Raw genomic sequence first — 14,925 nt, 5'->3', positions numbered from 1 at the left:
AAATGGCCAAAAATAGAGGTTTTTTAAAGTTTATTTTTAAACGGCACGGCCAAAAAATTTCAAATTAATATACATATATTTCTGCTAAGGCGATCAAAAAGTTATGACAATTTTTTCAGAATTTCAACCTTAAGTTAAAAAATGATTCTTTTTTTTTCTTGTCGGCTTTTCCAATTTCTACCAAACCTTGAAATTAAAAATTTTAAAACATTATTTGTTTGTCGGTTCATAGTTCATCGATTTTTTTTAATAAAAATTGTTTATACTGAAAAGTTTAGAAGATATACAAGTTGTTACGAATTTTGATCTGTATTTTAATTATTTTTTGATAATCGCTAATAGGCCGATGTCTTTGCACGCCACTGACCTCAGTAAATCAAAATACCAGGCTATAAAACCTAACAAATCAAATAAAACCGAATAGATGGCACAGTCGAGTTTTAACGAAAATTAACTGTCACCATCTTTTAAATTCAAATTTATTTTTGTCATTTAAAATAAAATACACTTAAAAAATGTAAAGGACTAACAAAAGTATGACCATAAAATGACCATTAATTCAAGTTTAAAATTGTTAATAGTTGAATGTTCGCGCTGACGTCACCAGTGTTTACATCATCCGGTTTTTATTCTTCTGTTATAAAAGAACAAAGTTTGTTTCAGGCAATTTTTAAAAATTGGAAATTAAAGTTTGTTAGGTTGGCGATCGAGTTTTGTTTAATATTTTTAAGTTTATGGTTTTTTGTAATAAAAAAACTTGGGGAATGTTAATTATTGTAGGTTTCGAGTGATAATAATTACCTTTTTGAGTGAAAATTACGGTTGAAACAGCCTGAAAAATCGGTTAAAATCCCTGAGGTTGGTACTGCGCATCGCGCTCAGTCGGTAAATAGGCGCGCCTTCGTAACCGTTTAGATATCGGCTGTCATTCTCGCAATTGCATTCAACCGGTCGTGTTCAACAGCCCTGTAAGCCCCCGATGTGCTTTTAGTGTTGTCTTTGTGCAGTGTTTAGGCCATGGCGGACGCCGACAGCAAGGACCGCTACGATCCCGAACTGAAGTATCTCTGTGTGGACCGGAACAACTACAACGACCCGGCCACCCAGGCCGAATGGACCCAGAAGCGGCTTGTATGGGTGCCGCACGAGTCGCAGGGCTTCGTCGCCGCCAGCATCAAGGGCGAGCGTGGCGACGAAGTCGAAGTGGAACTCCAGGAGACGGGAAAACGCACCACCGTCGCCAGAGACGACATCCAGAAGATGAACCCGCCCAAGTTCGACAAGGTCGAGGACATGGCGGAACTCACCTGCCTCAACGAAGCCTGTGTCTTGCACAATTTGAAAGATAGATACTATTCGGGATTAATTTATGTGAGTTTTGGGGATTTTGGGACGGGATTTCGACAAGTCTTTGTCTTTGGCGACCCGAAATCACAATCAGTCATTCGATACCGAAACCGGTGAAATTTTACCCGTTCTTAGATTCCAACGTCAGCTTTTTTCATACAGACGGTTCCTAGAATGGTGGTTCATTCTATGGGTGTTTTCCCAACTCATTCATATTTTTGCAACTACCGGTTATGTCAAAGCTTAATGCTAGGTTATGTGCACAAGCAAAACTCTTTAATTTGAATTTTTTTCAGTCAGGTGATGGAAAAAATTAACGTCTTGTGATTAGTTTTATCCGGATATTTATCAGAGTTGGTTATTTGATAACAAAATAGTCCAAAACAATGCATTGTTTAGAAGTCAGTAAGAACTAAAAATATTCAATTTTTGTCTATTCATAATTCAGTTGTGGCTTTTGGGTGTAAACTTACTTTTTCTAAAAATTGTCATAGTGACAGACGTAAAGTCTATTTTTTTTAAATGGAAATGCCAAACAGTATTAACGTTGGCATCACTAGTAAATTCATTCCTGGTAATTTTAATAAAAGAAGTTGGCAGTTCCGTTTTTTTGAATTAATTTGAAAACAATGTCATTAAACGTCAACACAAAAAATCGTCTAAGACAATTTAGGGACGAAACACCAAAAAAGAAACAAATTCGGTACACTAACAGTTTTTCGAAATTTGGAAACGAATAGTTCGCAAGCAGGAAGTTAGAAAAAGGGCCCGTTAAAATGTAGACGCAATTTGTAATGCAGGTTTGCTAAACATTCTCAATTTTTAGCAAGAAATTGACAAGAATACAAAATAAACATGAATGAGAAAGAACCTCGGAAAGAACGCAATTAAATTAGTGTCTTGTGCATCGTTTTTGAGGAACGAGTTGAAAAAGTAACAATTTTGAAACTAAAGCTGAAGAAGAATTTATATAATGCATCACCTTTGAGCTCATTTCAATAAATTACACAAAATTTATTGCCAATCATCATATTACCTACTTGTACCTTTTGCTAAATAACTTTTTTCTGTATATACATCCTTTTTTTTTAAGTTTTTGTTGCAAGAATCTCATTTTTGTCCACAGCATTGTACTTGCTTCTTTCCGGTGTGTTTCTATCAAAATTATAAGCACTAAATTCTGTCTTTAGACCTTAGGTAATGATGTCTGTCCTCAGGTATTCAATTATAGCGCTTTCAAAGAGCAAACAGGCACACAAGATTCATAAAAGTCAAAATTTTGACAACATCTTAATTTGAACACATAACCATAATTTTTTAACAAAACTTCTAGGGACAAAAACAAAGAGCAAACAAAATTTGTGGCTATGGAGACAAGCTGCTGCCAATTTTGTCACCAAAATTTTGACTTGGTAATTTCCATTAAAAAAAAAGACTTTAGGTTAATATAATTTGACCACACTTTTTGTGAGGAAGGATACACAAAGAATTAACCTCAAGAGTAAAAATAAACCGTTTTATCATTGTATTAGGCCACGTTTTTGATAACAATTTTTAGTATACACATTTATTTTATTATGCCAAAATTTTGTTCATTTTCTTGACATAGAAATAGACTAAAATAGGCTTTAAGTTTATTTGTTTTCTTAACTACTTTGGTCAAAAATATTCGACAATGAATGTTCGTAGATTAGTTTTATCTTCAGGAATGTTAATGGTTTTCTAACTTTTCTAGTCTGACGCAAATTTTAAATTAATCATAAACATTTATTTACAGTTTTTTGTCCAGCAAACTTAGTTCGTTATTGAGGGTTGTAGAATTCTGAAAAATGTTTAATAAGAGAGTAACAGTCGATGGAATTTCGATAACTTGGTAAATTCCAGACAGCTTACTCAACGTAATTACTTATGTTAATATTACACCTGTTCGGCTAGACACTTTTTATGTTGATGTTAATTTTATGTTCGAAAATTTGTCTCTAATATTTTACATTGTTTTACCTATAGCATTTTTTATATTTAATTAATAATCATTGTGGGTGACTGAGAACTTGTTTTAAAATAGATGTGCAGTATTGATTCAAAATTAATCACTCATCAAAATTCGATGTTATTAGTTGATAAAAGAAAAAAAATGAAAGTGGTTGAGAAATTTTTAAAATTAAGTAATGTATACAACAAGTTTCTTGCGATAAAGATCAGTAGATACACCCAGTCAATTGTTAAGTACTTCTCTACTACAATTTAACCATAATGAAATGACTATTAAAACAATATTTACATTGAAAATAATAAGTATTCTCTTTTACATTTTTAAATCAACCATAATTTCAAAAATTTATACATTGTATACCTTTTAATTTTACTACGGGGGTTGCTGAAGAAATTTTGAGATACAAGGCTTACGTATTTCAAACTATGATTTTCAAAAAATTTATTATGATTTTTTTTCAAGAGCACAAACAAGTATATGGAATGGCTATTTGACAAAATAGCTTCCTGAGGGTAAAAAAAAAGTTGAGTAGACATCATTTTGAATCGAAAGAAGCTTTTTTGTATTATAAATGACATGCATTAAAAATGTTGGCGTTAATGCTTTAAGAATTGATATTAAGAATACTTATGAAAGATGTAGGAAAAAATTATAATGTAAATAATTATAATACATACTTTTTTCTACGACTGCTATTGAATAACAATATCCTTTCTTGATTTTTAATTACAGAATAGTCATAATAATGCTCACAGTACGAGATATTTTTACACTAGTGTTTTTCGAAACTTTAGTCTGTAATTTTAGTCTTAGAAAAAATTGAATTTGGAACTTGTTTAGAATGGCATTTGCCTTCGTCTCGTGAGATGAACTTTGCCATTTGCTATTTTTACATCTCAAAATTTTATTAGCGACTCTCGTAGCTTTTTCCTTTATGTATATTATGATGGAAACACATTTACATAGATATTTATTTAAAAAAAATATGTTTTTATGCGGGTTTTGTTTATAAACAGTACAACCAGAAACTTGTTAAATTTAGTTTTTTATGAAACATCAAAAAATAATAAAATTGTCGAAATAAACAATGTATTTAGAAAAGGAATGATACCACATTTCTTCAGTTTTATAAATCGAATTATTCATCAAGAAACCTTAAGATTTTTCTTTTAACCCAGTTTCACTTCAAATAAAGTTCATGTAATGTTATGCAAGTAAAAATGATTGTTATTTTTTAAACGTGTCATTTCATTATTTGCATTAAGATTTCATCTTTTCATCTAACCAGGTTTTGTAATAAGAGATATCAATTATTGTTGATAGGTATTTGACGTATATTATTTAATTAGTTCCAATTTAATAAGATGAAAACATTCACTCAAAATAGATTTTATCATTTTTCTCAGTAATAAGATCGATTTTTATCATTTTATTTTTATTGGTAAATTTAATACGTTTTGACTGCCTATTTTAGTTTTACGATTTTATAATTTTTGGAGAAATTATGATTAAGTAGATGTTTAATTATTTATAATTTTGTAAATATAAACTTTATCTTTTGATAAAATTTATGTTTTATTTTTATTACTCTACTTTTAATTACGTTTAGTAATAACTATTTTGTTAGATGGTAACAGGTATTAAATTTATCAGTAGCAGCTTCCTACATTATTTTTTAACAGTTATTGAAGTTTAAGTTCTATTAGAAAACGAAAATTTCTCTCTCGTATCAAGATTCAGGAGTAGTTAGTTACTTCAAATAAGTGAGCCAAAATATGTAATTAAATTATTTTATTTTGGATCCTCTTTATTTTTGAGGGATTGCTTATGTTTAACTTGCTTTAAAATAGGACGTTGGCATTTATTATGAATATTATTTTCACACCGTCAACAATTCAATTATCAAAGCTATTAGCGCGGTTTTCGAATAATTTCATTGTTGCAATTTGCATAATTCTGAATGAAAATTGTTTATAAAACGTCGACACTTTGTCTAGTTAAGTAAGCGTTTGTATTTGTTCTGGCGAAAAACCATGAAACGATTTTCATTTTTAGATATTTATGTCACTTTGAGAAAATCGTTGAGACATAATACATAGGTATTTTTATTCTTGACGGATTTGTTTAAAATAGAAGTATCAATATAAATAATGGGGGTTTTGACAAAGGTTACGCAAAGTTTCTAGGTAAAAGACGCTGAGCTGATATCATGACGTGCGGTTTTTCCTTCCTGTTGATAAAGAAATCTTTTATGTAAAATATGACAAATATACATTTATGTAGATTTTAAAAAGATTGTTTTGCAGAACTCGAGAACTAAAAGAAATTTCGAAAAAAAATATTTTTGAGAAACGAACACCTTTTTATTGTTCTTTATTTAAACTGCACTAATTATTTTTTTCGTGAAAAAAAAACACTTGGTTTCACCCGGTATGTATTAGACTCGCTCAAGCCTCAATTAAATCTGTCATTCATTCATCAGAAAATAACCGTTTTGGATGTGTTTATATAAATGACTTTATTATAAACCTTAGAAAATACGTTACGGATCATAAAAAGTATATACTCCTAGAACAAACACGTAGGTGGTTGCCAATTTAGCTCATGACGTCTTTTCATGCAGACCACACGTTGCATTTTCCTCCTATTTGTGATTTTTCTCAAAAATTTCAGTTAAAATTTACCGACCTTGACAGAGCGGCGACCCATACACCAATGTATTCAACAGGTCGAAGTTGGCGTGGGATGTGATGTTCACAGCCGGCTAGGATCAGTGTGCTTCAAAACTTAAAATGTTTTGTCATTACACCACCTCATTTTTTTGTTCACGAGTTCAATTGATCCGACCGAATTCTTTTCTATTAAGTCGTTACTGGGATGAATTATTAATTTGGGACGTGATTTCATGGGGGCGTTGGCTGGGACAGGGGCGGAACGTAAAGGTGGGAGGAACGATTGTTATCGGACAAAAAGCAAAGATTGTGGTTTGTTTGTTTATGGGAGGAAATAAAAATTAATTAAAAATGGGTACTTTTACCTCTCATTTTCGAGATCACAATTTGACAACATGATTATGTAAATGTAGAAAAATTCAAATGTGTACGTAGACTTGGAAATTTTTAGGAATATGTGAAGATTTTTGGTTTTCTAAGTTGAAAAAGTCTTTTTGAAATAATAATCAGTTAAATAATTTATAGTTATTTATTGTAAGAGTGTGTTAGATAGCCTTTTATCCACATAAGAATATTTAACCGCGAGAACGTCAGTTTGAGCGGTTAATTTTCTTAAGTTGATAAAACGCGACTAACACACGACTGCAATATAACGTTTTATCCACAATCACAGGCCCAAATTATTCCAAATTTAATTAAAAATTAAACTGACATTTAAACGTCACTCCAAATGTGCTTTCGGTTAAACGTAGTAAGCTGTTACGTGATGCACTAGTTACTAACAGTAGATAAAGTGGTACTTTATACGCATCTAAAGTGTGGAATAAAGTCTCTTTATAGAGTGATTGCGAATAAAAAATTTTATTCATGTTCTGAAAAAGAAGGCTGGAATGCCACAATTTTTTAAATACATATGTATATATTTTGGAGGTTTTAGTCTGCTGTTTTATGTTTTAAAAATTCGAAAAAAGAAGACTTACGTGAAATGTGAGTTATTCTTTAAGAGAATTAGAATGAAAGTTCTTCATCTAAAAGTTTTTGTTAGCAATTTTGATTTTCAAATCTTACTTAGGATCATTATATATATTTTTAGGGAACTTTTATTTCTTATTTTTTGGCTAATTTGCGTAAATATCAGTGGCCCAAAAGTGGCTTTTTGCGACAACACGACATAAACACAGTCGGTTCAAAAATGCTGTCCATAATCGAGTAGTGAACCATGTATGTCAAGGTTTTCCGGTTTCTGACTCATTCTCCTGTAACAAACTTCTCGTCAGGAGTCATCCAGAAGAGTACCCTCGAAAGAAAAACGCGTCAATATTGACCTTGACGATTTTACGTTTCCTATAAATTTTAATTTAATTTGATTGCGAGAAACGGAAAAGGAAATTGCATAATGATACTTGTGGGATGTTGTAAAGAAATTTAATTTTGTTAAAAATGAGTCGCAATAATCTCTTTTCTTCCGGATGAATCACATTTCATCGTCGCGGTGATATTTTTTAGGGTGCGGCCCTGTCGGAGTCGCATAACTTCTGTTCAGGAGAAAAGCGTCAATCACCGTATTAATCGTACATTCCTCTTGTGTTAATATTATTTCATTGAGAAAACAGAATTTCCAAATTAGTCATAATCTAACCAAGAAATCACGTTCTTATCATCGCAAACAAGCAACAATTCTTAGTTGGTTTTCCTCAGTGGAATGTCAGCGACCCGGGAAATTGTAACGATTGTAAAGGATTTGAAATTTTGTTGTTCGTAAATTGACATTTACGGTATAATTGTTTTGATAGATGTATTGTTGGCCTAAAGCGTGTTTTTAATGTTGGTATTATTTGTTTAAATTGTAGCTTTAGGGCGAATTGTCATTTTTCAAATTGGTGTTAAATTGACAAGTTAATTTTATTTGAAAATGTTGGAAAACTTGAAACCGTCAATTTATGTAATTTATGGTGGCGTATATCCAGATTAGATAAGATTAGACACACATACACTTCAATAAATACTGCATGTTTATGATACTCTTACTTAATATTTAATATAATATTTTTTGAGGTTACAATAATTAAAAATATTAATAGGTGTGATAAAAAGTCGCGTGAATTTGTTCTAGTTAACATTCAAATATGAAATAAATTAGTTTGTTTCAAACAACTAACATACATAAAAATTATTGTGGGTTACTTTATTTTTCATTTGTTGGAAAAGCTTGTTGGGTGCGGTCAAGATTAGCTGTTTATCTATTGGGAAATATAAAATAATCAATAAATACATATATATGTTGGCCACAAATTTTTCATGCACTGTTTGATTTGAGTTTTGTGCCATGAAAAAAATTACAAATTTTAGTATTAATTGGGAAAAAAGTTGAAAATGTCAAAACTTGCCTTTATAAGCCGCTTTTAAAATGAATAAGGCAATTAATTCCATGGTTCAGTCAAACAATAATTCTTTTTCTTCGTTTCAAAGACAAACATCTAAACAATTTCAACTCTTTGTAAATGCCTTGGATTATTGCCAATAAAACTGAAGTTATAAGAGCTGCTTTGACATTACGAACAAATTTAATAGTGTAACTCTTGGATTTGAATTAATCTAACGGCGGCGTGATGTTGCAAGTTCTAATACATATATCTGTCTGTTTTAATTGCAGAAATAAATTCGATCTATGGACGAAATAATAACACTAAATTTTCACGAGTTTCTTATTTTTGTTGTATCTATTCTTACTCACCTGATAATAAAACATAAACTATGTCTAAGAAAGAATGCAATATTATATTTTTAGTTTTATTTTCAAAGGAGAGTTATAATGAATTTTGTCTGCAACTGTCAAATAAATATTTAAAATACAAGTATGTAGTAGATGTTGCAATAAAAAACTAGAAATCAGAAATTTTGCTCTGGCTTTTGCCTTGTTAGTTTTGGCAGCTAAAACAATACATATACAGGCTGTATTATAAAAAACGCCCCAAGCCATAATTTTATTACTTTTAAAGACGTTATAACACTTTTTTGTTCAAAGTTAAACAGTTTTTCGTTATTAATCGTTTACTTGTCTTGATAAAATGAATAAAAATGTTCTATTTTTTCCACAGCCTACTTTGTGTAATTTTATTTTCAAATTCCCTAAAATCAAAAGTTTTTGATAAATAATAATAAGTGAGCTTATTAAAAGACAATTTAATGAGGAATCCAAATATAATATACTGGGTGTTACATTTAATAATTATGATATACAAGATCATCAGTATCATAGACATAAAAAAACGGCAATTTCGCGAATTTCGGACGGAGTGCAAAATAAATTCTGTTTCTCATATTTTATTTATTATTATTATGTTGTAATAATAATAACTAATAATTTGTAAATTTTATTTTTAATGACAGACGGCAGAAATGACTCAAAAAAACAGGTGGGCGCCGAGTGTTACCAACCGATACCAACTAACACAAAATTCTCTAGGCAACAAAAATATATATTTTTTTAATTAAAATAAATTAGAAAAAATAGCATAAAATACTCGTTTTATAATGGCATTGGCGCACTCACCCCATAGAAAACTCGCCTACGGCTCGTTTTCTAACTTGGGATTCGTGCGCCAAATCAATCCTTATAAAACTTGTTCTTTAATATACTATTTTTCCATGTTCCTGGTATTTTATTTTACTTTAAATTTTTGTCTGGGGCGCGAATTCTGGTGCATACATGGTGACCTAAGTGCAGATTTTTTTCAAGCTTTGGTTCTGAGAATGGAACAACTGACAATTTCCGTATTATCATGTAGGCACCTTAGCTCTTTTGTTTCCGATTTTGTTGGATTTAATTTATTGGTAAATTTTCTAACTTGTTAAATGTTTTGTACACCATAAGAGACAAATTGGTGATTGTTTTCAACAGGTATCTGTTTAACGTTGTAAGATCTGTTATTTCCGCTTACTAAATTCAAGAATGCATAATCTGAATGGCCAAAAACTTGGTTCAAATATCTAACCATTGGAAAGCTTACACTCCGTGAAAAAGGGCTCAAACAATTTTTTTGTTGGATGTCCGTGAGATGGTCCGAGACTTTTTATTCACCCTGTACAACTGTCGGCAGTTTCAAATTCGAATATACAGCAAATATGGTTTCTTCTTGCCAAAGCAATAAAATTTCGCAAGAGGCAATCTCGGAAGCGACCAGTCGTTTGCCCCATTTGTACATATAAGGCAGAAATCCCTAAAAAATAAATACCAAAACCGAAATCTAACAAGCTTCGAGTATGAAAAAATAAAATTCGGTTCACTTTCGTCTCGATGCCGTCCATGACCCGCTCTCTAACCCATTTCGTCCATTTATGGTATAAAGACCAGCGGAGCTCTCCCTCAACGGTCGTTGTGTCGCCTCCGGTGAGTCACAATCGCGACTTAATCATCGAAAAGCCGTCGCATTCCAAAAGCAAACAATTATTACACCATCATTGCCGCGAGGTGGCCTGTTTTTTGCACAAACATACAAACACATGTTGGGCAATTCGAGTGTGCACACGTGGGCGAAACGATGTTCGGCATCGCGACGCCGATGAAATGACACTCATAAGACACGCGTCGATTTTGCATCAGGGGGTGAGAGAGGCGTCACGATGCATGGCGGGGACGTAAAGGCATTAAGTAGAGTCATGGGGCGATTGGAAGGAACAGCTGGTCGAAAGCGACGACTTTCTCTCGATATTATCGATCGAGATCGTGGACGTCGTCGCCGTGACGCGGTTTCTATTAGACCAAATAGGGGAGCGAGGATGATGGTGGAGAGTCGGACCATATGGAGGTGGGACGAATATGGTAATAATTTAATGTGTCGGGGAATGTGAGACGGCTAATTTGACTCAATGATGTTTGTTTATGTTGAGTTGATGTCGATGAGAACCTTGGATTCGTGGCGATAAATGGTGCTTCTGGGTTGAAAAATTTCAGTTTGATTCGAAACAATGATCTTAATTGGACATTTGCATGATTTATTAGCAATGAAAATTATTTATTTCACTTCTGTAGCCTAGTCTTGGTGAAATCAAGAGTATGAAACTTCGACACTGCTTCAAAACTAAAAAATTTTGACAGCCATAATAGATTTAGTCGTTTTCTTAGTCTTTTATCAAGTCGAGAAAGACAAATTAACCTTGGTTAAAAGGAAAAAACAAAAAAGTAAAGAACAATTTTAGCAAATATTTAGTGCTAAAATGCATCTTTTTGAATTTACAATTTTGTAAAAAAAATAAATTCCTCAAAGAGCACCTTTAAGATTTCCGAAAGAAAAAAATGTGAGTGGAGTATTCTAATCGGAAATCACGTTGTATACATCAGATGAACAGCAGTTGATTTACTTTTAAAATTTATTTGAAAAATACGAGGGTTGTGTTTTATACAGGATGCGCCAGAACTCGCGCCCCAGAAAAAATGTTAAAAAAATTCTACCTATAAAAATTTCGAAGTTATGAGAGTTTAAATTTGACTCCATTTATTTCTGTTGGAAAAATAATTTTCCAAGTTTTTTTACTACTGGCTATTAGAAGAGGAAACAAGAAAGCTGTATCCTAAATTGTAACTCTGTTTAATGTTACTTGTGGCTTTTATTGGCAAAATTTTGGTATCTTTATTAAATAATTATAAAAAAACATATACAAGGTCATCAGTATCATTAAATAAACATAAAAAAAGTCAAATGTCAAAATTTTTTGACATAGAATTTTTTAAACATTTTTTCCATGTTTCTGGTATCTTATCTTACTTGAAATTTTTCTCTGGGGCGCGAGTTCTGGTGCAGCCTGTATGTCGGGAATCGGCAATCTTGGTGGTGGTGCTCAGTGGTGTTGTTTACAGTGCCTTAAAAATTTCATGTTGCCAAAAAATTGAGTTATCAACGTGAATTATTTTAACAACAGTGCATCAATGGACTTAATTCGAATTTTGACGCTGAAGAACCATAAAAAATTATTGTATATTTGTAATATATCAAATTCAATTGTGGTCGTGGTTTGCTCATTGAAGAATTTCGTGAAGATTGTCCAAAATCAGTTGTTATTTCAAAAACGTTGATTCTGTGCGTGAAATGATATTGCAATATCGTCATGTAACATACTGTGAGATTGAGGCATCTTTGGATATCGGTGGGACTAGAATAATACATTCAATATTGCGTGAACAGTTGGCCGTCAAAAATTTTTATGTGCTGGATTTCACATAATTTGGCAACCGCTCAAAAAAACGGCCGTGTCGATTTTTCAAAATAAAAGCTTTCATAATATAACAGGTGACAAATTATGGATTTAATGAGTATGTCGCTTGATGCGTCCAAAATGCATGTTTTGGAAGTACTTCAGTCAGAGTGGAAAAAGTGGTTTAAAAATTGGTTCAAGCGTATGCAGAAGTGTATTTATCTTTAGGAAGAATATATTGAAAAATAATAAAGCTATCTACGATGGCTAATTTTTTCTCTTTGTTTTTTATTCCCGAAATATAAAAGACAATCCTCGTAAATATGTAGTTCCTTTTTCTTTCAAAAAAATTAATAATGAAAATACGATGAAATTGAAAGTTTTACGTTCAGAAATATTCTCCACATAGGTATAACATTTTATAACGTCTAGCTTAACAATCGATTCAAGTTCAATGAGTTCGTTTCGGTTAATTACAAAATCGTTATTTTTAGATGCTTGCTAGAAACAAAACAAAGAAGATTGATAATTTATCGATAATATAGCAATTGATACAATTATTTGATAATATTATGACATTTATCTATTACTTACTAATTACGTCATATTTATGATAATTGTATGAAATTTATATTAAGTAATTATGTACTTGTAATTATTATACATACTTATTTCCTTAGTATGTCAATATTACTATTTATGTAAATAGTGTCATTATTAATGATTGATACAAGTTTCTATTATTGGTAAAATATTACATTTAGAAGTATGGAAATACTAGGATTAAGATTCTCTAAAATAAGTTGGCTTAATTTATGTGCAATTTAAAAGTTCAGTTATAATTTTTTTTCTTTGTTTTTTATTACTCTTACTTTAAATTTTAAATTACAAACACAACTGACTTCTGTGTTTTACTAAAATCGTAACTTTTGTTATAATACGTTCAGTCGCAAATATAAAAAAAAGTCTTTAATTCTTTAGTGTTTTTATAGAGTGAGTCAGCTATGTCTGAATAACTATAATATGTGAAAACTAATTTTTACAATTTAATTTTTAATTAAGACTTCTGAGGAAAAAAAACACTTGTTGAAAATTCGTCAACTAGGCCTCTTTAATTAATACAAATTTATGAATGTCAACAGTGGGTAAATATAAATCATTATACTGGTCACCAAGTAATATATTTTTTAATTAACGCATTCTCACTATAAGAATGACAATATCACAACTTTTTCTAATAATTTTGTACATTCTTTCATGTTTGTCATGTTTTCTTTAATAGTTAATTTAATTTGTAGTTCGATATTTTTTAATTGTCAATATTTTCCTAATTGTTTTTGGTTAGTATATAATTCTTTGAAATCCACTGAAATGCAGCATTGTTATTATAAGGTATAAGGTTTCAAATACTTGTAATTTCTTGTAAAGTATTCTCAAATTTAATAAAAGCTTAAACGATTAATCTTATTAGTCCTAATTATGAAATTATTTGCTTTATTTGAGGTCATAATTCAGTAATAGCTTATGATGAGACGAGACTAGAAGTCTGGCACCATGTAACCAACATTCCTTCATTTTCTAATGAAGTACATAATTATTATTTGTAATTGAGAGCGATCTGAATACGCATTTATTAACAATATTGAAAGTAACCTTGAGAGAAATACATTTGAACTTGCTGGAAAATTTTACTCGAAAACTTAATAAATCATAAATAAAATTGTTAACAACGATTTATTGATTTTTTTCTTATTAACGTCAGTTATTTTGTTGTTAAGCAAATGCATATAATGTGGGTTGAAAATTGCCGGAAGATGAAAGCTAAAAAATAATATACAGTAAACTGTAAGTAATGGTTTATGTCAAGCGCGGGTGTAAACCGTGCTAATAAATTAATAGCAGAATGCGTCAAAACATTTTATAAATAACTGATGAAGACGAATTCTTGCTGCTATATTGCTGTTAATTTCATTTAGAAAAACCGATTTGTTGTAATCTGTGAGTAATAATAATCACTCAATGATTGGACAATTAAATTTTTATTACTTGTACAAAACGGTGCGTGTTCGAAAAATATTTTAATTAGTAAAACAGAATTAACAAGGCACGAGTCACAACAATTTTATGCAGAAAATCGAATACTTACCTTGTAACAAATAATTACGAGATCTACATACTGTTCCAGTTTCATCATGTCATTATTCACACCCACACATGAGACATTTTATCTCGCGAAAAATTGGATACAATATATTTGAAAAAAAAAAAACAACAGAACTTGTCCTAATTTAATAGGGAAGATAATTTTATTTAAAAATTGCTGACAAGGTCAAGAACACGATAGTTTTATTAAAAAATTACAGGAATGACCATGATAAATTGAATTGTGAGCGTAGATTAGATCAAATAAATGTCACAGGGTATAACGTTAAAGTGGAGCGAAAAAATTATGTTAGAGGTACTTTTTTTAATGTTTGTTTTAACGAAATGGCAACTAAAATAAAATGGCATAAAAATGTCGAATTTTTATTACCTGATGTGTGCACGCTGTTACGAATTTTAATGACTATTTTTTACATTAACTAACTTTACTTTCTATAAATAATTTTAACTAGGCTTTGTTGATTTATCTGATTTCAGAACCAGAAACAATTAATATTGCAAGTATATCATTTTTGCAATATTTTATTAGATTAATCAGCAAATTAAAAACATCAGTGG

At 30.8% G+C, this 14,925-nt stretch overlaps 1 protein-coding gene across 4 annotated transcripts in view; it reads left to right on the top strand.

The window, feature by feature from the left end:
* Positions 1 to 908: 908 nt before the first annotated feature.
* Positions 909 to 14,925, top strand: part of LOC123004242 (myosin heavy chain, non-muscle) — a 26,671-nt gene continuing 12,654 nt past the window's right edge. For 3 of the 4 annotated variants that reach the window (XM_044397406.1, XM_044397405.1, XM_044397404.1), the window contains exon 1: positions 910 to 1,371. In XM_044397406.1, the coding sequence (XP_044253341.1) occupies positions 1,018 to 1,371 (354 nt within the window). In that variant the 5' untranslated portion in view covers positions 910 to 1,017. Of the gene's footprint in view, positions 1,372 to 14,925 lie in introns of all 4 variants that reach the window. The other variant, XM_044397407.1, reaches the window with a different exon arrangement.

The sequence above is a fragment of the Tribolium madens genome, unplaced genomic scaffold (genome assembly GCF_015345945.1).
Source record: "Tribolium madens isolate multiple individuals breed KSU strain unplaced genomic scaffold, Tmad_KSU_1.1 Scaffold_1;HRSCAF=32;Tcas5.2_LG8, whole genome shotgun sequence".
In the NCBI taxonomy this organism is placed as follows: domain Eukaryota; kingdom Metazoa; phylum Arthropoda; class Insecta; order Coleoptera; family Tenebrionidae; genus Tribolium; species Tribolium madens.
Note: the sequence above shows the minus strand (reverse complement) of the source record. Positions and strands in the feature narration are given on the sequence as shown.